General features: G+C 49.0%; 1 protein-coding gene across 1 annotated transcript; it reads left to right on the top strand.

Annotated features, from left to right (window-relative positions):
- Positions 1–27,983, top strand: LOC135906782 (uncharacterized). Its single transcript, XM_065438374.1, has 3 exons — positions 1–210; positions 23,915–24,001; positions 25,635–27,983. Exons 1-3 carry the CDS (start codon positions 93–95, stop codon positions 25,904–25,906), a joined length of 477 nt encoding a protein of 158 aa, XP_065294446.1. The 5' UTR covers positions 1–92; the 3' UTR covers positions 25,907–27,983.

Here is a 27,983-nt window from a genome sequence, read left to right as displayed (position 1 = left end):
CGCAGCAGCGTCAGCGGCGAAGGGAGAAAGAAAGAGGCACGCCGAGCGCACCCCGCACTCGGCATTCGTGGTCCGTTCGTTCCGCACCGAGGATGTGTCGCGCAAGTGCTTCGTACGCTACGCGGTGGTGGGCCCTCGTTGCCGCAGGCTTGGCCGTCGCGGCCTTCTGCCACGCGCTCGAGCAGGATGACGGCACCGACAACGCCACAGGTGAGGGTTCGAATCGTTGCCACCCCTTGGACGTCTTCGGAGATGTCCCGGCCGTACTTCGAGGAGTGCCATACTCTGCCGTAACTTGAGGTTGCCTGCTATAGCCGGCCGTTGTTGAGCATGGCAGTAGATGCGCCTTCTGGTAGAGTTTGCCGACGACGAGTACTGCCAGTTGCAAGGATGTCTGGATTTGAGGGAGCTCGGGCGGTTTGGTGTCTTTGACTTACATCACTTGCGGTGTCTTTCATGGACCGCGGTGACGAGTGCGTATGGTGGTAGCGTTGTCAACAACTCCTGCTTGCGGATTGATACCTGGATCTCGACGTGGGCAGTAACTTGCACCGTCTCAGCTTATGCGTTTTTTTTTTGGAAGGTGTGTCGTCTTCGGTCATTGCGATGGTATATGTACTTACCTGTGGGTTAATCATCTTCTTGGAGTAGTGCCGTCTTCTAGAGCAGAGCTGCTGTCTACTGTGTCTGATATTTGTCAGTTGCTGTTATACAGATCACCGCAATGATTGCGTCTGTTGGTAACGTTGTCGACGACACATACTGCTGGCGGATCGCTGTGCCGATCAACTAGGCCAATAACTTGCCTCGTCTGTGCGCATGCTTTCTTGAAATGCGTGTCGCTCTTGGTCAGTGCGCTGTTGCATGCATGACGTGATCTCTATATCCTGCCATTAGGGAACATAATTATGCATTTTAGAGTCCGAACTGCAGCACAATGCTAACTTGGGATCGTTGATACATGATGGAGTATGAAGCTGCACTGTTTGCTACATGAGATACCCCGTAGTTTCTCAGTAGAGGCATCCGGGTTAATTTTGACCATCTAGGGTTCATTGACGGGCAGCCAAAGAGCAGTGCACGAGCGTGTTTTGTTGCATTCGATTCCCAATCGGAATGCGTTCGTTGCGGTCGGCAATCGAACCCTCGACCTCATTGGTTTCAGCAGCGCAGCGCCATAACCGCTGAGCTAACGCGGCGGATCCTGCCACTGGACAAATCTAGAACCACTGCAATGAAAACGTCCTTCGGTATTATACACGGGGTGTCGCCGACAGCTAGTTGCTTGCAGCTCTACGGTTCTGACATCTGGGTCCTGTCATCGGCAACAGCTCGGACTACAACAGCGGAAGCGTCTCTTTTGTCACAGTGTCACCCACGCGTCTTGAGGTTGCATGCATGGAGTCTTGGCGTCGTCGGCGGTTCTCGGTAGTGCCGATCGTGACTTGAATAGCCGTCGATGCAGACGTCCTCGTTTTATGGACACGCTCTCGGTATATCTCGGTCTCAGTCGAGGACGCGAGTTTCTTATCGACATCAGCTGTATTTTTCCCCTTTCTTCGGCTACACGTGGGAAGAAACCTGTATTTAAGCGTCTGGCAATGCCTGGCACGGTGTAGAACTGGCCCAACATCGACGCACGCTCGTGCCTTGAGACCATATCAAGCGTGCCGGGTCAACGAAGTTGTTTGCGCGAGGTTCTAGTGTGGCGCTTTAGAATTGTTTGCGTCGTGTTGGTTGGCGTCGTTGCTTTCGGGTTTTCCTTGGCTGTACATTGGTTGTTTGGCTGTCGCATGGGGAATGTGGGGGTCTGACTCTGTCGCTTGCCCCCGTCGCCCGGTGTCTCTTGTCCTTTCTTTTTTTAATCTTTACTGTCGTCCTCGTGATAGTTATGCTGGCCGCATCCTTCGCTTGCCTTTGTTTCCTGATGTCGACGTACGACCAAGTTTAGGGCCAATTAATTTATGACACGAACCCTCAATGGAAAAAAAATAGAGAAGAAAGAAAAAGAAAATGGACGAATTTCGAGTTAGTTGCGGCTAGACTGTGATCAAAATATTCGTTGTTTCTTTCGGTTCATTCTTTCTTTAGGGACATAATTAAGACGACGCTGACGCCAGGATGTTCATGGTGTTGGCTACTCGTTTTCACGGTCAAAACCTTTTTTTTTTTGTATCGAATATGCATTTCAAATTCATGGCTGCGTGTTTTCGGCGACTACTGGGTTTCGCGAAGCGGAGGTGTGGCAGAGTGCGTTTGCGTATACCGCAAGCTAGCGTCTTCAGATCTGAAGACGCTAGCCAGACAGGTACATCCAGACTTCGGTACACAAAAATGGCCCACTGTCGACTATGCTTTGGCTCGAGCAAAAAAGCTTTTGTCTGTGTCCGAAATCAAAACGTTGCGCTCCTCGGGCTTGTATGATGTTATGGTTCATTCCGCGTACAGTTCTCCAAGGACTTATCGAGGTGTGCCGAGCTACTTTTCGCCACAAGACGAAAGTGTTTGCAAGCAACGTGATAACTAGGAAGCACTCTGCTTCGGTAGCTTACCTGTGCACTGAAAAGCACAGAAAAAAAAAATATGAAGGGAACGGCAAAATGTGCGTGCGTGTTTTCTACAGAGCAGAGAGAACAGTTAATTGTAACTTCGCTTTACCGCATGCAACATTTAGAATAGCCTTGACGTTGAGTTCGGAGGCGAAGCACAACTAAACATCGCTGCGCTGACTACGACTCACACAAAGACGATAAGGCGCCTGCAGGTACGAACGACGCACGCTTTCCTAACCTCCCGAAGATGCTTTCCTCTCTCTGTGGTAGTCTCTCGTGCCATCCGAAGCACTGACGATAATTACGGCGAGAAACGACCATGGACGACTCGGCGAACCCTTTCCTGGTTCCGGAGAACAGCGTCGCTTCCGGAACCAAGTCAAAGGCTTTCATTTCGCCAGCGCACCAGCTGCGCGGGTGCTGTGACCTCTTCGCTTCCTCCGGCGTGCACAAAACACTTCCTTTCGGCCGCGTTGCCTCCTGTCTCGCTTCTCCGGAGAAACCGTGTCGTGTCTCGTACACGTTACCTCGTGCTTTGGCGTTTGCCGATACGACGTGTATCTCGCTTCCTGCCTTCTAGCATTTACTCTGCACGCCTTTTTATCTTCTTCGTTCTCGCGTGCGCTGATTAGACGTCAGTGGGGCAGTGGCACTGCGGAGTCGGTTTTAGAGCGCAGCTCTTTGGCGTCCGTTCCTGGGTTTGCGTCGTCGTCGGCGTTGTCGTCGGCCTCGTAACCAGCTCCGGCCCCCTTTCATCCCCCCAGCGCTAGCAGCGACCGACTGATACCGCTGGATGCCGCTGACGCCGCTAGAGAGTCAAGATAACGTGACTGCATAGAACACCGTCGCCGCCATGCAGAAAGAGGAGGAAAGGGTCCCCTCCCCCTGTTCTTGTGTGGCGGATAGGGTGCTCTTCAGTTGCCGACGCGCCGGTTATTTCACGTAGGCCCCGGCACGTCGACGAATACGTGACCACCTTCCCACGGCTAGACCTGGTTCTTAGCGCTGCGGAAGCGAGGGTATCATATTGTTTGTGTCGGCATCGGCGGCGTTGTCCCTGAAACCAACTCCGCAGCTGGGGTTGACTCACTATCGGCGTCAGCGGCATCAGTCAGTCGCTGCTATCTCTTCCCTCCTCCCTTTATCGTGTTGTCCGCTTGCTGCGCGCGCTTCTGCCCCCATCGTTTGCCGCCGGGTGTACACGCCGCCCCCCTCCCCCCTCTTCCTGCGAGTCTCCGGTTGTCAAAGCGCCGGCTCGAACTTAATTCCTTTCTTCGCTCCTCCTCCAATGCAACCCCTGTGCGGTGGCAATCAGAGAGCCAGATCGGTGGCGGCGGATCTGTATATGTGCACCGCTCGAGCCGAAATTGCCGCTGCCGTTCGCCCTGTGCCGTGGCAATCAGAGAGCCAGATCGGTGGCGGCGGATCTGTATATGTGCACCGCCCGAGCCGAAATTGCCGCTGCCGTTCGCCACTGCGAAATTATCTGCCAGTTCTTTCTGAGCCATGAGCGAGACGACCGATGGAAGTCCTCCGTCTGCTGCTGCTGCTGCTGCTGCTAAACGAGCTGCCAGACCAGAGGCCCAGCGCCGTCGCCATCAGAATCCAGAGGTGCGTGCCGCCGAAGCAGAAGCTTACCGTCGCCGCCGTCGAGATGATCCAGGAGTACGCGTCGCCGAAGCAGAGGCTAATTGGTGTACCAAGTCGAACATATATCAGTCTATTACTCCGACCACAAAGCTTCCTTCATGACTGTCAAGAACTGTTAGTGGAGTCTTTGTTAAAGGAATACGTGTGAAAAATAAAAAAAAATTCTGTGATAGCGCATACATGTGTTGCTCGATTTCTTTGCCTCAATCTATCGAAAACGTGAAACAGCTTATTTGCTGCGCTCAAATTTCGCATTAGGAAGTAACGTAATCGTCGGTAATTTTTTTCTCCGGACTCGCGCTGCCCGTATCCTCCCCCTTTGATAATTATGCCTGCGCTTCGCGATGCGACTGTGCGCGAGGCGGCGAATTAAGGAATGCGCATGCGCGGACGAATAAAAGAAGAATCAAATGGCTCCGACATTTGAGGGGCTGTATTTATCGCCCTCGTGTGGATTAATAGATAATAGACTGACTGAGAGACTGACATTGAGACTGAGACTGACATTGCCATTGACATTGACATTGACAGAATATGAGACTGACATTGCTTTAGTTTCTGACCCAATGCACATGGGATGAGCTTTGTGTCTGCTTCGAATTTCTCCGTCATTAGAACGTCCCCAGCGGGAAAGCGCAGAGACCTGCAGGTTTCTGAATGAGCACATGGCACTCTAAGAATTGAGCGATTTCACCCAGCTTTAGAGATCTCTAAAGAGCAGGTCTGAAGAGGAGGATGTTGTCTCTCTATACTAGCGATATAAGCGCTGTGAGGTGATTAGAGAGCGCAAAAAAGAAATACGTGGTGGTTCTAGAAGATCACCAAGAACTTTATTTTGTTTTATATGAGTCTCCTCCCCAGCGCTGTTTTGTTTTCTCTAATGACATCTATCGGGTAAATTTTACGTACCAACGACGGGACCGTGCAAAGTACCCGTCCACATCGAAGCTTTTGTGCAATTCCGACTGCATTATACACGTCCACTTTGCTCGACACTTCACATTCTTCTTTTTCTGAAGAATGATTTCGCAAATCTTGCTTCGCAATGTTTTCGAGTTTAGGCAAGTTCAGGTACTTGACCGCATCGCTATACTATAGCACTAAGGCAAAGGCGAGGAATGAAGGTGCAGCCTTCTCGAAGTCTTCGGGCGGGGACTCCGTGAAAATATTTTCGCGCAGCTTGGCAAACGTAGCCTAGTTTAGTGTTGTTCGCCTGGAGTGCACTTCTACAGTTTGAAACGCTTAATTCCAAGTTGCGAGCCAAAGCTGCACGAATGTGTATAGCTTTCTTTCTTCACGTCTCGCGGGACCGCGCTCCCAGCAAGCTTTTGAGCCGATAGCGCACTGACTTGCAAACAAAGGGCCAATCTTCGGTGGATCCACACTGTATATGCTCGCTAGACTTCGCTGAACATTGCCAACTGTATGTGTACGCTTGTACAATGTGCGCCACCCGCGTCTTACATCACAGGGCAAGGTACCAAATTCAATGAGAAAGAAAGGGTTGTAATCGTGTTTAGTAGAGTAGTTTGCTGGGCCAGTTGGTGCATGGTGAATGGATAATGGTTTCCAGCAAGTACGGACGCGAGCACAAGAAGTAGAAACAGACAGGACAACACCGGACTTACAACTGACGTTTACTGTGAAAACATTCCACAAATCTCCGCCACGCATGCGCATACAACCGAGAACAATAACGAGGTTTGTAGTCAATTATCAACGAAAGTTCTACACGCACACAAACGCGCAGTCACACCCCTTCCCGACAGAGGCAACAACATGGGGATTAACATGATAATTTTAGAAATCGCAGTTTTTTATCATTGACATGAACCGAAGGTTCACTCACACATGTATGCGCGCCCAACTTTCGTCATGTGGAACGCTTCGCTAACTTCTCTTTCCAGTTTGCTGCACTCGCATACATGTAATGGTCTTAAGTTATCCCGGAACGTTACCGGAGTCGTAAATATTCCCTATAACACCACAGTCGATCCGCTCTCTGAGGTCGTAGACGCGTTCAGCGCAGTTCTGCGCGTGCGCGGTAAACACTTACGCATAGCGAGGTCGTCCGCTCATTTCGAACGTCGATAACGAGCACCGCGCACGCGATGGCATCCCGCGCAATTTCCGTCTCGTGCTAGAAGCTACATTTACCCCCGTATTCAGAAATGCATCTTAACTTGAAGCCCACGCTTGACGCAATATGAATGACGCCTGGTGCGAACGCACATGAGGCGCTCATTGCGTTTTCTTTGGTGCGTTCACGACAGGCGTCATTTAAATATAGTCGAGCGTGGGCTTCAAGTTAAGATGCATTTCTGAATACGGGGGATAGAGATTCTTTACGGCACGCGCACTCGAGAAGCGACTTTCATTTCGTTACGATTCGTGCAGTTAAGTTGGAAACACGGCTGTGCGTGTGTCCAGCCGCGGTTCGACACGTCGCAGGACGCGGCTAGTCTGGCTGTTGGAATCGTTTGGAAACTTGCTGGAGAACATGGATACGGATGGGTGGATAGCCGTTTCACGATTTACAAGTACAGCATACCCGCTTGTGGAATTATCCCGGATCATCAAGGCGCGTCGTTTACTTGTCAGGAGTGGGGCTATACGCCCGATCCGCCCACGCTACTATACCATCTCTAGTTCTGTGGTCCGTGCCATACTGATGCGTGTTGGAATTCGGTGAACGCGTAACAAACTGCATGCGCGTGTATTTATTTCACCATGCGTGCGAATTTAATTTGTTTCTGTGGTTTTACGTGCCAAAGCCCACGCTTCGATAGCGAACCACGCCTTATTGGGGGCGGGACTTCGCATTGATTTCGACCACCGGGGGCTCTTTAACGTGCCGCAAATGCACGGGCCATGGGCGTTTTTTTTTTTTTTGCATTTCGCACCCCCCATTGAAATATGGCCGCCGCGGCCGGGATTCGATTCCGCGACCTCGTGCTTAGCAGCGCGTCGCCATAACCACCATGCTGCACCGCGGTGGGTTTAACGTGCATGTTTCACACGTTTCATACAGCAGTGCTGGCTTTCAAAATAGAAATATAATGAGCATACTAACCGCACGAGGGCGGTAAAGAAAACGCTCGCAGAACCGTCCTAGGCGCATGCGCCGCGCGTTGTGTACGAACGCGTCAAATTCGTAGTTGTCGAACGTGCAGCCAATGCAATGGGTATGCAGATGGACTTGCCAGCGCGGCAGACAGCGACGACTATCTGCTTTGTACGTCGCGTATTCCGCGTCCGTGCGTCTCCCGCATTGAACAGCCCCGATATGAATAAATTCAAGGCCGCGCCGCTGCTCCCCCCGGACGGCCTCTCGTGTTCCTCGCAAGACGCGGAGCGGCTTCACCTCGGCAGCGCGGTCAACATCTTGACGCGCGTCGCGGTAAATCATCCGGCCCCGCTCGCTCGCTTCCGAGTCTCGGACGGGCGGAACTTTCGAAAACGCTTCTCAGCTGTCGCCGCGGGCCTGTCCGCTTTCGGGGGAACGACGCAGAACGGAGAGACGGGCCCGTCTTTTTCTCACTCGCTGTCCGACGTGCGCAATTGGCCGCCGCGTCGGGTTTTTTCCTCGAAGCAGGCCGCACGTATCCTTGAAGGCTGTGCCGGACGAGGATGCTAGTAGTATATTCATCGCGCATCGAGATCCGCGAGGGAGCGCGTGTGCCATAACCCTCTCCTCCCTCGCTTGCTTGCTTCGCGGGAGGCCGCTGTTCTTCCTCGTATATGCTTGCTTTATTTGCAAAGTGTCGGGACTCTGTGTGTGCGCGCCAACCCGACTTCTTTTACATTTCTGCCTCGCGCCGGGCGATGGCGGTGCGCGATATCTGACGCTGAGATCGCCGCTTCAAATTTGCATAGCAGGATGTTTCTTTGTTTATCTTGACTTTTCTTTTTCTTTTGCTAGCTCGCCCGATGCCATTGGGTCACTGGTAGAGATTCATTTGTTAAGTTTCTACTTGGTGGGCGAGGGTCACAGTTTGTGGTCGCATATCGCGCGCTGCGCTCCTTTCATTTGAGGCGAAGGCTGATTACGGAGAACAGCCTATTCAGTTTCTTTTTTTTTCCTTGGTGTGTGTGTGTGTGTGTGTGTGTGTGTGTGTGTGCGTGGAGAAAGGGGAGAGGAGGTGCCATGCGGCCTGGGAAGGTCAACCGTGGCGTCGCTCGCGACTTACTAACTGCACCACGTGACCCAACGTAAGCAGCAGGCGCGTGCCATCTTGTGCAAATATTGGACTCTTGGGCCTCGTGCAGACTCCATTGCATGAACGAGTAGCACGACTAGTACCGCGACAGGCGCCCCTACAGGTCACCGATTTATTTATTTATTTATTTGAGGATATCGGAAGAGTTGGCGACTTTCATCGCTGGCTTTTCCACAACGGCTGACTTTCTGATCTTCTGCACATACGGAAATAAAGCGAGGAAGCGGGAAAATAAAAACGCACGAAATGATAAGCGCTTATCGTCGGCGCGCTTGAATCTATGTGCAGTGTAGTGGGCTGGATAGGACACTTGAAACAACGTGCTTAGTTGGCAGACGACAGAGACAATGCGTGCACTTTCACGTTTCCTAGGTGACACGGGCCTGCACTCACGCCTGTGATACCAGTTGTGTAATGTGCCATTCACCTCGTTCCTCCCATTATCATCCCCCATTGTGACCCTTTTTCTTCCCCTTCCCTTACGTAGAGTAGCAGGCCAGATGCTCCATTATCCGGCCGACCTCTCTACATTTTCCATTCATTACACTACTTCTTCTTCTTGTGCACATAAGCGTTCAAGAGAAGAAAACAAGGCATTGAACAATACCATGGCATATACAAAGTTACGTTTCAACGTTAAACATGGTAGAACGTTGAGGCAATTACAAAATTAATTCGGAAATTGCGAACGAGTACAAGTTACACGTACAGGTACACCACAGGTATAAATGAGTACATGAACAATCGAAAGAAGTAATAAGTGAAAGCACGAATAAAATGAGATTGTGGCAGAAGTCATTGACGATGATCTCCAAAGTCAGTGCTAGCTTTCTGTATAACTTGCTGCATATCGCCGTGCCATCCGTGAATCACGGAAGGCTTGCGGACACATCAGCGAATACACGAGGTGGCAATCTCGCCGCAAACCACAATGCCAATCTATACCACGAAAGAGCCTATCTTATCGTAATCACAGCACCCCAGCTGAAACGGCAGCAATATCCGTGTAGTCGCATTGTCACACCCATTCTGGGGGATGAACCAAGAACAGGCACGTAACAATGTCGCAAACCCACTGCCGAAGCTGAGTGCGCAGCTGTGGAGCCAGTGGCGCATACCCAGTGAGTCAGTGACCCAACTTGTCTACCGGGCCAGCCAGCAGCATCTGGTTGTCTATCCGGGCACGAACCCCCGCGGCCCATGGACGTTGTCTGCTCGGCAGCGCAGCGGCCAGCACACACACCTAGTGACCCAAGCTGACTCTCTTCGTACCGGTTTTTCTTGCGCTAGATTGACCGGCGTCCGTCCAAACTGAGCGAAGCAGCGAATGAAGGCTATCGGTGTGAAATACAAACGACCCGAATTGCCTCATTAAGATGTGCAAGTGTCACTCGAGAGTTGCCGCTTTGGGAGCCACCAGTGCAAACGCGGTTTGTTTGCTGCATAGGTCATTCATTGGGCCACCTTCGCAGAGCGTCCGTATTCTCACCGGCATAAAAGGGAAGACGAGACATCGTTGTATTGACCAGTACTGTCATTAATGCTTCTGCACCACAACAAAGGGCAGTCGCCTCACGGGTGCCGTCATCTTGAGATTTTACGCCAGCTATTTCTCAATTTAGCGAGCAGTGAAGTCAAAGTAATGTGGTCATAAAGCGCAGAACGCACCTCTACAATCACTTTCCTGCTGGCGAACCGACGGTAGTACCGCACTTTTTTTTTACACACAGTAAACGGCCGCGTTAACAGGCCAAGTGATCGGCACTCGAACGCTCCCTTAAATACTTCGTTTAGAAACCATCTCCGTGCACCTGACGTACGAGTTCGCGCCGCACACGCCCACCCGACGTTTCCGAGGAATTCAAAGTTCGAGCTGGCGAAAGGGGCTGGCGAAAGGGCATGTTTACAAAACGAGGTCAATGACAGGTCATCAGCGGGGAAGAGGCGAAGAAAAGAAACCCGATACCTTTTGGCGCAGGTAAGTACAGACAGAAGCGATAGATATCGCAAACCGGATAAACTCGCAGTAGTCGTCTTTTTTTTTTTTTTTTTTGAAAGGCGGCAAAATGGGCAGATGGAACAGACGACGCCATGGACGCTGTCCGACCTATTCTCAAAAAAAGAAAACAGACGGACTCGCGGCATTCCGTCGGTTCGGTCACTTTGATGGATCTTTAGCAAAGCGTTCAACTTGCAGGGGTGCATATTTTCGGCTGGACCTCCGGCAGAGTCCAAGACCGCTTGTCAACTTTGCACAAGAAAAAAAAAAAGGAAAAGAAAGAAAGAGTGGAGAGACAGAGGGTAAGCGAATAGCCCTCGGTATTCGGGTCACGTTTCGCGTCCAGCTGAAGGCGAGTCTCTTCATGTTGTCGGCGTGCGGTCGGTCGGTCGGTCAAGCTCCTCAGAACCGAAGGCTTCTGCGTTCGAAGAAAAGCACGTGAACGCGCGCGTGCAAGAGAAAGGGAGAGGGAGAAAGACGGGAAGGCGGGAGGGATCTGGAGTGTCGGTCGAGGCAGGCTTGGGGCCATGCGGCGTTGCTGAGGCCGCGAGACACGCAGACACAGTGACCAACAGGCAGCAGACGGCGTCGCCCGCATTGGCATGCGTATTCTCCGCACATCGTGACAAGACGGACATTGGACACTTGAGCTGAGTAACATTGGTCGAACAACGGAAGTCTTAGAAGCCAACGTCTCGACAAGGTGACTTGACCAAGTCGAGAGAAACAAATGCTTTTCTTGGCATTGTTTATGTATATCTCACTCTTCGGTACTCCCACTGGGGTTAGGAAAATAAGCGCATAAGTAGAGAAGGGTGAGGGAAGTCGAGGCGTTCTAAAAACGCAGTTGTTGCGCTGACTAAAGACAATTCCCGTGGTCAAAACGCTGGCGCAAGCCTTGGGCAGCCGGAGGCAGCTTGAGGCTCAAGGCCGAGATAACTCGCTGTTTATCTCTTCACTTATCATAGTTTCTTTACGCCAGTTGAGTGACTCGCGTTCGCGACTACTACTTTATATCCCCGCGATTTGCAGTGCACAAGGAAATCTCGACGCTTTTCAGTGTGCGTGTCGCTATATATGAAAATGACATTTGAGCAATATAACACTCACCGTGGCCAGTTCCGGTCCTCTATTTCGTGGACATGTGTTGAAACATCTGAAATCACCGTGAACTGAGCGAACTGCGATGCTATGGCAACTGTCGTGAACATGCGCCGCCTTTTAAGGCGCTGCATGAATGTGTACGAGGGCTACTCAACAGGGGATTCTGTGAGAGCTGCAAAGGTATACGTTCCGGGTCAAAAGGTTCGCCTTTTGTCGCTTTTCGCAATCCTTCGAATTTTATAAATAAATGTACCTGCTTACAACTCACATTGCATGCTTAGAGCTCAAGATATTCCGCATCACGACAATTACAAAAAAAGAAAGAAAAGTTCGAGACCTTCTGCACCTGCGTTACGGTCTCCCGAACGCTCACCATGAAATGTAGTACACTATGATGATGAAGATGATGATGATGATGGTTTCATATTGTGGCTCATCCCACACTAGGGGATTGGCATTCCATCATCTTTTCCTTCTTCTTCTTCTTCTTCTTCTTCTTCATCATCATCATCATCATCATCATCATCATCATCATCATCATCATCATCATTTTATTATTATTATTATTATTATTATTATTATTATTAGTGGTAGTTGTAGTAGTAGTAGTAGTAGTAGTAGTAGTAGTAGTAGTAGTAGTAGTAGCAGTATTACGATTATTATTATTCACGGAACATGTGATACATATACGAAACTGTGACTCAGTGAAGGTTCGTTATAAAAAAAAATGATTGTTTTTTGACAACGGAACAAGCGAGGGAGAAATAATAAGAAACGTTCGCATGCGTGACTTACGGCAAATCTATTTCCTTTTGCACCACAAAACTCGGCAACTCGGTAACAGCGAACTTATTCCATAATTTCCAATTGGGCTCCAAACTCAGATATCATGGTGGCGAATTGATGTACGTCGTTCGCCAATTCGAGGGCATATTAACATAATCTCGCGGAATCATTCAATGCTGATGAAAATGTTCTACAGTCGTGCTAGGAATTTATTAAATTCTGTCGTTTTATGCGTCCCAACCGCGATGTGAGGCAGGCCATTGTGGGGGACTCGGGCTTAGTTTGTGATCACCTGGGGTTTTCAACGTCCACCCAATGCATAATACACAACGGTGTTTTTTTTTCTTTTTTTTTGCAATTTGACCTATCGAAATGCGGCCGCCACGGCCGTTGTCGCTTTGATCTGCTAGTTACATAGGCGCTCTGTACTGCGCTTTGCGACACCCCTTGCTACAGCTCGCCATTTATTTACAAACGTGCATCTCCACTGCATACTGCATGGTATGCCGCACTCTAAGCATTTGTTCGGTTTTTCATGAGACGGTATGTGCAGGCTTTTCTCTGGCTCTCTCCTACCAGCGAGTGCGAGAGTGACAGCGTTCGACAGAAAACCAGCAGCGGCCGTGCAGGAGAGACTTCAGAGATAGAGGAAAATGAAAGCAACGAGCATGCTTTACGGGAACCTATATCAACCTTATAGATCGCGCACGGTTGTACAGGCGCACACACGCGCATGTACGTACGCACGCAATATGAAAAAAAAAAAACAGAAAGAAACATGGCTGCGACGACAGCGACGTTGGCTGTCGACTACGTCTCCCAGCAAGCTAGGTTTCACTGGAAATCCGCCGCTGCCGTCTCGGTCTGCCTATCGCGTCGCCGATCTGGCGCGATTCGAACGTGCGACCTTACTCCGCCGCCGGGGAGCGCTTGTTTTGCCGACGGAATTTCGCGGCCGCTTATTGCGTTTTCCGCGTTGGCTGCCGTGGCGTACGGAGTCGCGCGGGTCTTATTACGCTCATTTTTTTTTCTTTTATGTCTTTCTTCCTTTTTGTCTATTGGTGCGGCCGCTTTCTCGACGTATAATTTACTCCGGTCCCGCCGTCGCGTTGCTTCGGTCGTGTGTCGGTCCCCTCCTCCTTCTTCGGCCTGTTGGTTTCTTTCGCTTTGCGTTTTGTCTGACTTGTTTTGTCTGACTCGTTTTGTCTGCACATTTCTTTCGCCGTTTTTGTTTTTTTCTTGTCCGCTCGCGCCGTTGCGTGCTCGCGCGTCTTCCGCGTTTCGGCAGCCTCGTTCGCAACGCGTGTGATGTGCTCACCGTTGCCACAGTTACTGCGCCGTAGCGCCGCCACAACTGCTGTAATTTCGCGAATGCCACCCGAGGCTTTCTTAGAGGGTATCCCGGTCTCCTCGACTTTCCGATGGGCATCGCATTCCCGAATGCCAGGCGCATACGTTTCAAGGCGACGACCCCATCGAGTCGCGAGTAAGGAAGCCGAAACGTCGCTGTGCCTTTCTGTATACTTGCTCGTGCGTGCTTTACGGTGATAGAGCATTTGGTTGGAAGCTGCAGACTGCGCCAGCCAATCGGCGGCGTCGACGTCCGATTGCGCGCGCCTCCTTAACGCCGGGCGTGAGCGTCGTTTGATCGCTCTGGAACGCGAGGACGTATCGCAACTAATGGCGTCGTATGACTATCGTGACTGGCATTATAGCTACCCGAGGCCATATCCGCTTTTTCCGTCGAAACCTTCATCCAAGGTATTCGTGCTATGTAGTTTTTGCATTCTTATTCAGCTTACGGTCCCGCCTGTACTTCTCTTCCCTCCGGCCCCCACTTCCTGTTCATAGCTCGGGAATCTCTTCGCCGACGGAACTCCCAAGCTTCCCCCCTTTACCCCAACCCCCCGCAAGTACTTAATACAGTTCGGGAACACGAGAAGTTCACCGTTCTCAAGAGAAGTGAACCAACGCAATCACACATAACTGCATTTAGCAAGGCTAAACGTGTTTTGCGCGCATGATTTGTAGTATTCATACATCTGTAACAGCGGACTCGTACATAATAAACGATTTAATAACAGTGTATGTGATCTTGGCATATCCCAAGTACACGTTACCGACGAATCATTTTTATTTTTACTTCCTTCCATAAATTCGCACGAAGGTAAGCAACGCCAAACATCGACTGAACGTATGTTGTGAGCTTCGTCTATCGATTATTTTTTCGCGCATTTGCTCGACTGCCAATACACTTCCACAGGAAGACGAACTCACCCGACTTGACTTTGTAGCGAAATACCAAAAACGCCCACAGTTGGTTGTAGTTGTACCTAATTTCTTCTTTACATATGACGTCACATCTGCGCGACTAAGAGGAAGCGAGCGTCATCACAGAAGAAGCCGCGCCAGTTACAGAACGTCGCAAAATGCGACCCGTTCTCGAGCGTAACCTATACCCATGTCTTACACGAACGGCGTCCAGCTTTAAGCGGATGTAACAACAGCGCATTTCGCACCGTTTTCGCGGTAATCGGCGGGGGATGGCCCGTCGATTCCCCGCGCGGAATGTCAAGCAGCTGCAGGAGTATACCTTCCTCGAACTTGCCTCAGCATCGGTATAAAATCTTTTTTTTTTTCTCTCTCTCTTCTCTCGCATTTACGAACGCACACGTCAAACAGGAGCATCAAAAAATATCTTACAGGAATGCTCACTGCGTAGCGCGTCTTGCTGCATGCGTCGCCTGCGGCGGAATTTCAAGCAGCGTCGGATTCCCACGTTGGATCGCCCATGCAGGAGCGTGCGACGATTCTCATTTCACGCTTGGCCGAGCGCGATATACGCACGCTGCGGGAACCCGTAATCGTCAGTCAAAATCACCGACGAAGAACAGAAACAAGAAGAGACGCCGTGCGAGGAAAGAAAAGTGTCTTCGCTATGCAATGCTCACGAGCACATCCGTCTCCGCAGGCCGATACGTCTAAAGACTTGTCTCTTATAGGTTGAAACGAGGGTTTTGTACGAGGCGAGGTTTTGACTAGGCATCGTCTGTCCAGGTGTTATATAACCGGAAAGTTATTCTGGCCAGTGATAAATTAGTCAAAGTACGCGAGAAACATACGCTCCAGAGCCCTTAGCAAGATTCCTTGGTCAACCCACTAAGCGAACCCGTAATGACCCCCGAGATGCATTTTCTTTCGCACCTTGACTTGCTCAGGGGGCCGCTTACTACGTTCTTAGTTGGCTCGAGTTACCCGTGAATAAATTCACCAGAACTTTGCTCGATTCACTCTCGATGAAGTTGTACGTGTCGGACTGTAATGCGCTGTCACCGTCATCTGTCATCTGAATCGGCATAATGTTCGACGTGAAAGGAGTGAGAGGCTAAAACGAAGGTGGGGAAATGACAATGAGGGCTGGAACCTGGTTGACTATTCTGCACACTGGAGGAACCGGGACAAAAATAACGGATCGCAGGAAATTCTCCGACTCCAATTTGTTCGACGTTTGCGTGCGAATGCTGCGCAGAAGAAAGAAAAAAAAGTGCGAACGGTCTGAGACGCAAGCAGGCACTTCCTATCGAGTCTAATACTGCTCGAGCAAGCAAATTTGATCTCTTCGATAAGGGTATCTTTGCCAGTTATCAGAGTCAAACAAATCGAACTGCACTCACTCAATAAACTGGAGCGACCACTGAGCTGCATTTGTAGTTTATTTGACCAGCTCAGGGCAAGCTGGTTTGTCCTTCGGATGTTTTAATTATATAGTGTTAGTACAACTCTTTCTTGCATTTGGCCATTTAGCACTCGCCAGCATGAATCGCCAAATGCATACATTTGAGTGAGCAAACCACTTCTCCCTGCTTCCGCACAGTAGAGGTCATTATAGGGACGTCTCATTTATGGTAAAGCATTGCTAACGCGTACTCGTAGAATTTCATTGTGAAGTTCAGGGTGCCGAGTCTGTACAGTGGGTCATATCTGAGGGACTCTGTAATGGCGGGCTCCGAATTTATTTTGACCACCTGGTGTTCTTAACGTGTACCTAAATCTAACTGGACAGAGAGAAAAAAGAAAGAAAGAAAGAAAGAAAGAAAGAAAGAAAGAAAGAAAGAAAGAAAGATGCGGCCTTATTTCTGCTTCCCCGACAGGAAGTGTCGAATTGCGGAGCCGGGACTGGAACCCGCAACTTCTTACTCAGGACGTCATAGCCACTGAGCCCCCGTGGCGGTCAGCGTGTGGATGTGACGTCTAAATGCTTGCGTGCGTGACCATATATATGTACATAGATACATCGCTCATCGCCGTTAACGTAGCGTTACTAGCACATCTGAAATATCGCAAGACGCTTCCAAGAACGCGCCATCCCAGTACCTTGGGGGCACTCTCGTGGCCTCCCCCCCCCCCCCCCCCCCCATGTAGCCGGACGCGCCCGGAAGACGAGAGGCCCGTGGCAGCGTAGGTGGCGGCGGCCTGCGTCGTCCCCTCATTTGCTTATCTGGCTGTAGCAGCGGCAGGTTCCGTTTCTTGCCAAAGCGCACACGTCAGCTCCTTCGTAATGCGGGAGCCGCCCTCGGCGTTTCTCGCTTACCAAGGCGCCCCGCGACGTCAGCCCCGTTTCTTTGTAGTAGCCGCGACGCCGGGCGGAGTACTTGAAGACGGAACGTTGCGCAAACAAAATAGCGACATTTGCATGCCGGAAGGAGGCGTTGCGTGCATGCATAAGTGTCGCGTCGTTTCACCCGTTGCACGCGCGGCTGGGTTCAAAGTGAACTTCAAGGCCGCGGACGTCTCGTATACCGCGCGTTACGATTGACGTTCAGCATTTCTCAGAACCCGGCATCCCTTCTCGACGCTTAATGCCTCGCCAGCGTGTGTGCAGTTATGATAGGTTGATAGTTACGATAGGAATGCAAGCACGCCCGTGCATTAGGCGCACGTTAAGGAAGCCCAGGCGTCAAAATTAATGCGGGGTCCCTCACTACGGCTTGTCTCATAATCATGCCGTGGTCTTGGCACTTGAAAACCACATAACATAATTCAATTCAAGAATACGTCCTGGCATACACTGACGAAGAAATGCGCGCGGTTGTTCTATGGAACGCAAAGACGGTTGTCCGAAACGAAGGCACTGCCGCGAGTTTCCAAGAGCTCCTCCACCCGGAGGTCTACAGGATGTATAGAACTGGATACGCAGGAATGCGGGATTGGGCATAAACGTAAACGCTCCGCTCGCTGGACCCGTACACATCCCGGTATCGCACCTGTCAAAAATTCAAGGACCCTCCTCCCGACTCGTCTGCTCGCTTCGTTTCGTTGCGAGCGCCGAGGGAGTCGGGTCTTTTCCGCGAGCGCGTGACGACACCTCGCGCACGCCTATCTGCACGCGCGTGTGTGTACGCGCCTGACTCCGGAAGGCTTTTTTCTTCGAGTTCTCGCTTGAACGATCCATCCTGCGTGGGCGGCGAGGCGAGGCGATACGTGCCGAGACGGTTCGAGGCGTCCGTGTGTGGTGACGTGACGTCTGCTTCCGCTGGAGCCGCTCGTGTTCCTAGGGTGTTGCCGGCAGCAGACGGCGTGCCGTTCTCCGCGAAACGCAAGGGCGGTGTTCAATTTTTGTTTGTTTGTGGAAGCGTATAGTGTCTAGAGCAGAGTTTCGTACAGAAATTGCTGGTGTGAACTCTTGTTATTTGCATGTTAGGTGAACTCGTTCACCTAACATGCAAATAAGTGGGCCTAAACTTCGTGCTCGCGGCTTCAGACGTTCTCGGGGCTTTAGTTCTTAAGCTTTATTTTCATTTTATTTTCAAATTGCCAAGCATAGTTTTATACAACACAGCGTGGCAATAGGTCTCTACGCACATACATTCATTGCGATTTGTTGTACCTATAATGCAATATCTTTTTTTCGAAATAACGAATTTGCAAAGTCGCAAAGCCGTTTGAAGCCACGAGGACAGTGTTTGCTCAAATCCATGAATACTGTCCATCATTCGCACGTTGTCTGAGCCGTCGTGCTTGCCTCTGCCGTGGACGCTATAGCGCCAGCGTAACTTTTCTAACTTTTGTTACTTTTGTAGGAAACTATGTGGGACACCGGCGTACGGGCCCACCGTAAACGCACCATCCCTCTCACCAACCAAACATGCGGTACGTGTGTTGGGTGACGCCGTGCTGCCGTCTGTTTTGAGGGGCCTAGGCAGCAGCTGTGTCACGCGGGCAAACACACAACTGTCAGACGCATGACGCTACCCTTCGGCCAGGCTCGCCAAACAGTTCGTGGCAAACAAATAGCGTGAATGAATCAGTCCACCAAACAAAACAAAACAACAACTAAAAAGAAACAAACGTTGCGGGGGCCCTTAACTTCAGTGACTTGCGACTTGTGATGAGTAGCGAAAACTTGCTCAAGCGTTACGAAACGCGCGGGCGTGCTCGTACATGAGCGCGGCGGCAATGCAGCTTGCAGCGCATTCCGTTATACGATAGCGCTTGCGCAAAACCTTTTGTGCATAGAGAACATTGCGGAACCAAAGCGTATTCTGCCCGCCCGGCGAGCTGACACACTCTCTCTCTCTCGACAATCCCGCAGTGCACTTCTTTCTCTAGTTGACCTTTGAGGAGCAAGCGCGGTAAACGTCGTGAACACGATTTAGACGTCAGTTAGCGCTCGAACGCGGAAGCTATATACTTTTGACAGCGTGGTACTTCCTGGACACTCACTCATCTTATTATTTTTGTTCGTCCCTTTAGCCAAGGGGTTGCGTGAATAACAGGAAATAGTGCTTACGCGAACGGCAGTGACTCTTCTAGTTGGGAGAAGAAAGGCGTGTGAAAAACTGCCCTTGCTCCTACCGCGAGTACGTAGACGCTTCTACCGATTAGCGATGCAGGCACATTTAAGGACGCGCCTCACTGACTGAAACCCGCATACAGCGCTTAACTTTAACTCCACAAAGCCGAGATACCATTCTCCATCAACGAAGATTAGAATGGCTTGCATACCTCTATTTCTGGTTATACGGAGAGTACGTTGCTCAATTTTGCCGTAATGGTAAAATCGTATATGGAGAGTTCGGACAGTTACTCTTCTGGGGTGATAAGTGTTTAAATCCAACCAAGCGGATACATGCCCATTGCGGAGCAGAAACTTGGGATATCGGCCTAGACAGATATCGGCCTGCCTTCTGTAAGAAGACAAAATTATGAGGTATATAATTCATTTTTTTCCCCTTAAGTAAAAAAAAAAAACATGCCCTGGAGTTGCCGGTGTTAGCAATAATGATCTGCAAAAAAATTTTATATACCTAGAGATTGTGTTGTCGTAAATCATGAACGCTGCCATTTCAAGTGGTGTAATTCCACAGTTAAGAAAGACTAGCAAAATTTGCATCTTTACGTAAGCGCGGTGCACTCAACAAGGTTGAAAATTATAGACCGATTTCATGCTTAGCTCAAGTCTTAGAAAAACATTTTTTAAAATTGTTATGATAAGATCTGTAGGAGGCCCTCTCACGCTGTATTGTTAAGTAAGCTTTCGCTGCTTGGATTCAGAGGACACGTTCTACTTGGAAAATTTTCTGCACAGCCGACATCAGTATGTCTCCAATGGACTGTTCCGAATTCTGAACTGAATTCTGGCGCTACACACGGATCGATATTAAGCACATTGTTATTCAACTCGTACGCTGATGACCTTGCGAACGATGTATATCTGTTTCTGTTTGTCAATACGCTGACGACATTGTTTGGCTAGCGTGCGCATCAAGTTGTGCAGCTGCGATTTCCACTGTGCAAACTGGAGTTACAAAGGCATTAGACTGGTTTGCAGCTATCCGTACTGCTGCCAATTTTTCTTAAGCACAGGTCATCTTGTACCAGAACCCCCTTGTGAAAGTATATCTCGCAATTACGTTATCTTTGGTACGGGGCTCATTGGTCGCTATGGAAGTGTGAACCTCACGTCTACTTGTGAAGTACGTTCCTCCGTCTTACGACAGCGACCTCTCGTGAAGCACCCATCTTGCTCGCATATGTCAAGAAGTTTGCGTACTGTGTCACGCATCATGTATAGTAAAGATATCTCGTGCCACGGTCGGTACGAAAGGCAACTGTACCTGCTTTAGTTTACAGCATTTTCCAGTACTGCATTTAACGGTTAAAGTCGCAGTGCTCGATTCGATCTCGAAACAGAGTTGGTTCTCTTCTGCCTTCTTTGTTGAAAATTACTACTTACAAGATAGATATCTATAGTTAAAGAAAGGAGTATGCGGCGCACTGATTTTGCACGATTTCGATGCGCTGTAAGATGGAAACGGTTGCCTTCAGACACTTGTGGGTAAGCTGCCTTGGGTGCCACACGCTGTCCCTCGGCAGCCTTGGGCCGAGGTCGAGCTACCGAATTCCTAGGTGTCGAGCGGCATATGGAAAAGGAGGCGGGTATTTTACGTGCCCCCATTGTTTTTTTTTTCAATTCATTGCCGCAAGATGACCTTGATGCTGATTCCAAGAATAAATTTTAAAAGGTGTTCAAGCATACTTGTAATCAAATGTTGACTTTCTAATTTGCAATAGTTATGCTAAATATATGTACTATTATGTCGCACTGTCCTTTATAACCATTCGGGCCTGAGCTTTGACATACTTATCTGTTGTTTCCCTCCGTTTTATGTATTGCCGGTAACTTCGATGAACTATTTCGAAACTATCGCTGTGTACTTTTTCGCTGTCTGCCGGGCTCTGCCAGTCGAGAGCCCTCTGTGCCTGACTTCTGTATTTTTTATGTCTCTTTGTTAATATAAGTATTATTATTATTATTATTATTATTATTAATTCATTCATTCCGAAAGTAAAACAGACAAGAGGAAACAACAATTTTACATGAGTAACAAATCATTTGATATACTTTGCTTTTAATTGGTTGTTTCGCTGGACTAGCCGTGAACTAATCCGTGCGTTTCCGACGGCATCGCATAATTTTCATTAACGTGAACGCGCGGGCTAGCCGACGGCTGCCCTTGCCTCCTCATTTTTACGCAGGCGGAAGAACGCGCGCGCACAGGCATCACTCGACGCGTGACGGAAAGTCCGGTGGCGGCCCTGCCGGGTCGCGTAACGCACGCTTTGCAGTATAATCGCCGTCTCTCGACGCAAACCGCGCCTGCGCTGCCGCAAGGCGCCAAACGAGCGAGCGTTTTTTCTTAATTCGCTCTTTCTTTCCCCCTCTTTGACCTCGCCCCGTCGTCAACCTTGGTTTCCCCACTCGACATCTTTTTTTTTGTTATTTGGTGTTCCTGTAAGGTGAGATCCGGTTGCGTCGTTGTCTCCGTCGACTGCTGACATTTCCCCCGTTCATATATATTCAGTTCTTTCCTTCTCTTTTTCCCCCTCTACTTTTTTTTTCTTCTCTTTTTGGTTAGTCTTCGAAGCTTGCGTTGTGCCCGTTCGCTTCTAGGAAAAAAAATAAAGGTGAAGGACTCGCTTTTATCGTTTCTTCACTTTATCGAGTTCATCACGTGGCGGGTTTCCCCCGCATGGTACGATTCCGGCCTGCGCATTAAAAAATGTCTGGGCCGGCTAAATTTAGCGATTGTGCGCAGTATGGGCGTTCGAAACTGTAGGGGCGTATCTCGAAGGTACGCGAAGGACATTTCGAACGCTAAAAGGAAAGGAAGATTCGCCTGAGCTCTGTGGCGAAGGCTTATGCAGTCGCACGCACGTGAGGCATACAGAGACAAATAGTGGATGATGCGTAACACACGCCAGAACTTACTGCTCTCATCTGCACGTGCACTAAAGATCGAGGGGTTAGCGCCGACTGACAGCGTAAACGAATTCGACAGACGTGAACCTAAAGTTTTAGGTTGAAAGAGAAAGCGAAAAGAAGCGAAATTCTAATCTTTTTTTATGGGGTTTTACGTGCCAAAACCACTTTCTGATTATGAGGCACGCCGTAGTGGAGGACTCCGGAAATTTCGACCACCTGGGGTTCTTTAACGTGCACCTAAATCTAAGCACACGGGTGTTTTCGCATTCCGCCCCCATCGGAATGCGGCCGCCGTGGCCGGGATTCGATCCCGCGACCTCGTGCTCAGCAGCCCAACACCACAGCCACTGAGCAACCACGGCGGGTAAGCAAAATAATAATAATAATAATAATAATAATAATAATAATAATAATAATAATAATAATAATAATAATAATAATAATAATAATAAATGGCAAGCGAATTACAGGATGAAGTGGGGTAGCAACTTTGGAAGAAATAGACGCAAAGAAAATCGAACCGACATCTGTGAATGAGAACAACTGTTATTAAGCGTACCGTGACCCTTGTAAAGATACCCAGCATGCGCAGCAGTATTAACATAAAGCTGCCACGCTTTTCTCATCCTATTTTTGTTTGTTTGTTTGTTTGTTTGTTTGTCTTCTGTCAGTGACTGATACCCACTATGGGAGATTGGCCAAGATGCGGATGGAATTAGAAGGCGATGTGTGATTCCGATTTTCATTAGAGAGTGCTGTCCTCGTATTCGCTTGTTAGAAATATTGGTGCACGTTTGTTTATGCAGAAACGTAGGTTTATCTTACCACGAAAAAAAAAAAGCAAGCAGAGAGTTGCTTTGGGTCCCTATATTTTGTCTAAATGGGATAGCTGAATTATTGAAGACTGGCTGTTTTGCGCAACCGGGCTGTGTAACCGAGCTGCGTCATGGCTATGCAAGCTTACTATAGTGAAAAATAAACGGGGGTGACATGGAGGGAGGGAGGGGATTGTTTCGAGTGATGGGAGAAGCAGCGGGACTTTGACCCAGTTCGACGCCTTCGTCATTCAAAGCACATTGAATGTGCCGCGCTCGTGAGCATCTCCATGTGTTACTGTAAAGTGACAGTTTCGGAAGCGAGATTAAAAGAAAAAAAGAAACAGTGCTGCGTGAGACACGGGAGTTTAATCAGTAGTGTTTCACAAAATGTAGTCGTATAAATAGGCTGGGCTTGGTAAAGGATTGAGAGTGCTGATGTCATAGTCGTGTAGATCACATGATCTAGTGTGACTCCATAGATAATTTCCCGTATTATTCTTATGCGCCTACGTAAACACAATGTTATAGCCGTGTAGATCACATGATCTGGTGTGACTACATAGCTAACTTTCCGTATTCTTATGCGCCTACGGAAACGCAAAAATGTGTTCTGAAGTTTGGAACTCTTGCGTCAGTAATGGCAATTAGCTTGAACCATGGATTATGGGATCATGGTAATTAATTTTTGCGAGTCTGTAACTTGTCACTCAAGAAATGAATGCTGGAGGGAGCTTGGTACACACTGCTTTTCTCTCCGGTTGGTAGGACTTCATGAGACGAGAGTACTTACTGTCCAGAAATCTGCAGAAATTGTTCCTGAAAGAGTGAAAAAAAGAATGCTAGGCTGGCTACACTAGGTAGAACTGATTGAGATGATACAAAAGGAACGTAATACATAAAAATTAAAATTAACAAAAATAAAACAACAGATCACATCCAAATACACAATCGGTTCAAAGGAAGCTTGCAGGTAGTGACTCACTAAATCCTAAAAATGCTGCCATTCCTCTTCTGTGCAGATTCCTGTCCACCCATTCCAAACTGCGGTATCGGATACACGTGCAAAGTGGTGAAGCACCCGGACAACTGCCCCATCTGCAAATGCGGTGAGTGTTGTCGTTGGCGGAATCACAAGACCGACAATGCGCTAAGTGGTGTGGCCGCTAGCGATAAGTGGAATGCTACAATAACTATAGTCATTGTGACCTTAATGAGTTGCCACGAGCATCCATAACGCATGGTTATTGGGCTACTTGTAAATGAGCCAATGGATTATAATGAACCAGTCTGCTAACTTGCCTATATCGACCGATAACTCCAACTCTTAATAAATCAGTCAGTCTATGCGTCTATGTATCGATCGATCGAAATACAAATCATATCAGAGATGATTAGGTGAAAGAAGACGCGAGTTGGTATACTGTACCCTTGTGTAGATCCTTTTCACGGCGATACCATGGGCGCCGCCATGTTTGATCACGTGGTGACGCGTCCATTGGTTGCCTCGGCTGCCTCCGCGTTTACAATGGATGTGCATGACGCCCCGGTGCGGCTCAGCAAACCTTTGTTTTGGCGGATATCGTAAGCGGTAACTGGGTGGGCGACACGAAGCTTTGGTCACAGCTTTAGAGGACACGCAAGACCTTTCCGAGCTCATTAAGCGTTGTCGAAACGCTGCGACCCGAGTATACGATGCCTGTACTTGAAGCGGGGCTAGAAATGGATTCAAAGCTGTCCGAACGTTTCGCTTCTGAATTAAATCAGGATTATAGTGTCTTTTGCTCTTCGTTTTTTATTTGCCAATCAATTTGAAGCAGTGGTTTGTCTTGTTTCTGACTCAATAACGTTCCTCAGTGCGATCGCTACCTGATTGTTTACATTCTGCCAAATGGCTCGCGGTTGGGATCAGTTGCGGTATATTTGCCCCTGTCGCGCACAATTAAGGCTTAGAACTTAGATAATCTGTACTTTGAAATAACTTGTAGCTAAGACGCATTATCGGTACTCACTCGCTTAATCTTTCAACAGCCACGAAACATTCAGCTTCGAACATTCATATGCTGTTGGTGTTGTTGCCATCCACACTTCCAATTCGTAGATTCCGTTCACTTATTCTTGATGCGTGGACAGTAGAGTCGGTGTAAGTGTGTGTGTGTGTGTGTGTGTGTGTGTGTGTGTGTGTGTGTGTGTGTGTGTGTGTGTGTGTGTGTGTGTGTGTGTGTGTGTGTGTGTGTGTGTGTGTGTGTGTGTGTGTTCCGTTCTTCTATCAGTGTTCTTGCATCCAACCGCACATGTCTTCCCTCTTCCGTTTCACATTTTGCAGCGTGAATGGAGCCTCACAGTGCATCAGCAATTACCCAGTTGCATTTCCGATAGCTGATCGCACAGTAGCATGGCAGAAGCAGTAATTATTTTGCATTCGAGTACTTTTGCACGCTTTCGCCTGAGGCAGCGCCATCTCATTCATCTGGAGCGAACTGCTCCATGAAAAGTGTTTATATGAATCATAGATCTCCAAACACGAAGCGTTAAAGCACAATCGCACAAGCGGGCCCTCTGAATCTGCTATACATGTAATAGGTTAGCGCATAATTCCGTCAATAGCTAATGGGTCAGCCCACAGCTCACCCGACACCAAATCAGTGACAATCAGTGAGATCAGTGAGATCAGTGACAAGAATGTTTTACCAGTCAGTCGGCTTATTAACTTACTTTTTACATTTCGCTGCCACGACGCAGTGCCCTGCGACGACAAGCCATGCGTGCCGAAGGAAGGCTTCGGCTGCACCTCGATCCAAATGGCCACCGGTTGCCGGATGTGCCGCTGTCTGCCCTGCAAGGAGCTCAAGAGCTGCGAGGCCCCGTGCACCAAGACCCGCAACTCTGCCGGCTGCCCCGTCTGCGACTGTCCCGGCACCAAGGGACCCTACCCCACAACAGCCGGCAACCCCGAAGTCGAGAGCATGCCTTTCGACTACCAGAACGACGCCGAGAACAGCTCCGACCCATGAGACGGGCAGAGTGTGCAGCGCGAGTCTGTTAATGTTGACTTGGACTTGGAGGCGCTGTGCTTCGACTGAGTGGGGCCCGGCTTGTGGACCTTCGTCGTATTAATACTCCCTGCGGAGACGGTGTAGTAGCATTCACAAAAGTTTTGTGCTGCTCGTCTTCTTGCAACGTAGACGCAAGGAACCAAGCTGAGTGTGTGTGGCTCGCACCAATGGGTTGAGCGCAGCTGGACACAAAACAGTGTGTTGAAACGCTTCAGCTTAAGGTACACTTAACGCAATGCTGCCCAGTGCGAGAAGCTTTCGCATAACTCGGGTGTGTTTTTATCGAGAGTCAAACTTTTCCAGAAATCCAGGCGCACAAGACGCTCCGTACTTCATCTGGTTATATAGCATTGCCTTTTGTCTAGCTTAAGCTGAGGTGCTCAAACGCGTCACTGGAACGTCATCGAGGCGTGCCCGTTCAAAACATAAACCGTTCCTCGGATGCTTTATCTAACGCGACGAGAACTGACGTGGGAAATGCTTTCCTGCGTGTGTGTCAATACGAGGTCAAGACCGGAGGTCAAGACTCACGTGTTGGCCACACTTTGAAAGATGTTTCCAACGAGAACGATTTGAGTATCACACGTGCTACATCTGACCAGGTGGCAACCGGCGCTGGACGCTAGTTGCTTCACCTTCCATCCTCACCACCACATCCCACATTGCTGAAGTAGCAACCGATGAACTGAAACACGTAAATCTTCGCTGCTTACTTATCAGCGTCGTCTAATGGTACGCGGCAGATAAAGGCTTACACGTCGTGGATGACACTTCTTGAACGATTCTCAACAAAAGAAGACAAACAGTGTTTTGTGCGCAAACCATCAGAGCGTGCACTACGTTTCCTTTCGTGTATATATCTGCATGCGTAAGCGTGGAAGCTGCAAAGAAAGCTCCAATATACAATGAACTAGCGGAAGCTTCAAGGTACACCTGACTAAAGTCGCTTTAGGAAGGACTAGGCCAAATTTATATGAACCACACTGTGCACAATAATGGTCCTTCCTTCGTCAGCTTCATGTTGTTAGATGCAGCAGCGAGATGGTGAAACTCTGTATATGAAGTCATGCAGGCGAATAATACTTGCGATCTGTGCAATGCAATATTACCTGCAGTAGCAGAGGTATAGCCACCGTGGATAGTAGTCAACACATGAAAGAATTTTAGTCCTAAGTGTCAAGGCATGCCCAGAACTGTTTTTACACTTTGCGAAAAGTTCGTACGTGAAACACGAAGCACAACGTGAAACACGAAAGTACGCTTCGAATACCAACAAAAGGTATTGTTGCACTGACATTGCTTCTAGGAACTGAGCTTCATGATCGTCGTTTTCAATATTCGGTTTATTTAGAAGCTTCCGGAGAAGCCATTGAAGAAGGAAGAGGGAAGTTGCACTAAATTGTGTCTAATGTTACTTCAGCTTTAAGTACAAACTCACGTCATGCAAAGCTTGATGGCTATCTCTTCCCCGTTCACTGTACGCTCAATCGATGATGATGTGAAGTGGTTGTTATGGCTGCACACCTGAAGCGTTTGGAATAAGATTTTACCAGCAAGCCAAAGCACTGTATTTTCGATATGTCCAGCTTGATGTTCCCGTCCGTGAAGTGGTGATGTTCATCCTTTTACCCTTCCCGGCCAACCGCCAGATTTGAAAGTTCGAACAGCTTCAGCCAAATTTGCAGAGCAGCTTGATATGATAACGGTCTGTACAGGTTGGAATTTACGTATCACAGTGTAATTTGTCGCAGCATGTTGACAACGAACTTGTCTATGTCTCGATCTGTGAGAGCTACAATGTAACATAAAGCGCATCGTGTGAAGGCTTGATGCTCTTTTGTAGCCATCCATTGATAGTCCGCAATATTGTGTATTAAACTTCTCGAGCGAACTTTGCAATATAGAAGACGCGATGAAAAACGTGCAAGGTGCATTACCAGCGCCAGAAAAGCAGTTTCTTTTATGTTGTTTTTTCCTCTTTCAAACGCCAAAGTACCTTTCGGAGATATTCATTAAATGATGTCAATACAATGAA

Source organism: Dermacentor albipictus, chromosome 7 (genome assembly GCF_038994185.2).
Source record: "Dermacentor albipictus isolate Rhodes 1998 colony chromosome 7, USDA_Dalb.pri_finalv2, whole genome shotgun sequence".
NCBI classification, from domain to species: Eukaryota; Metazoa; Arthropoda; class Arachnida; order Ixodida; family Ixodidae; genus Dermacentor; species Dermacentor albipictus.
Note: the sequence above shows the minus strand (reverse complement) of the source record. Positions and strands in the feature narration are given on the sequence as shown.

Excerpts from the sequence above, each read along its gene's own strand:
- LOC135906782 (XM_065438374.1), top strand. The coding sequence starts at position 93 with ATGTGTCGCGCAAGTGCTTCGTACGCTACGCGGTGGTGGGCCCTCGTT. Across the intron at positions 211-23,914 it reads CGGCACCGACAACGCCACAG|ATTCCTGTCCACCCATTCCA; the intron begins GTGAGGGTTCGA and ends TCTTCTGTGCAG. Across the intron at positions 24,002-25,634 it reads CTGCCCCATCTGCAAATGCG|TGCCCTGCGACGACAAGCCA; the intron begins GTGAGTGTTGTC and ends GCCACGACGCAG.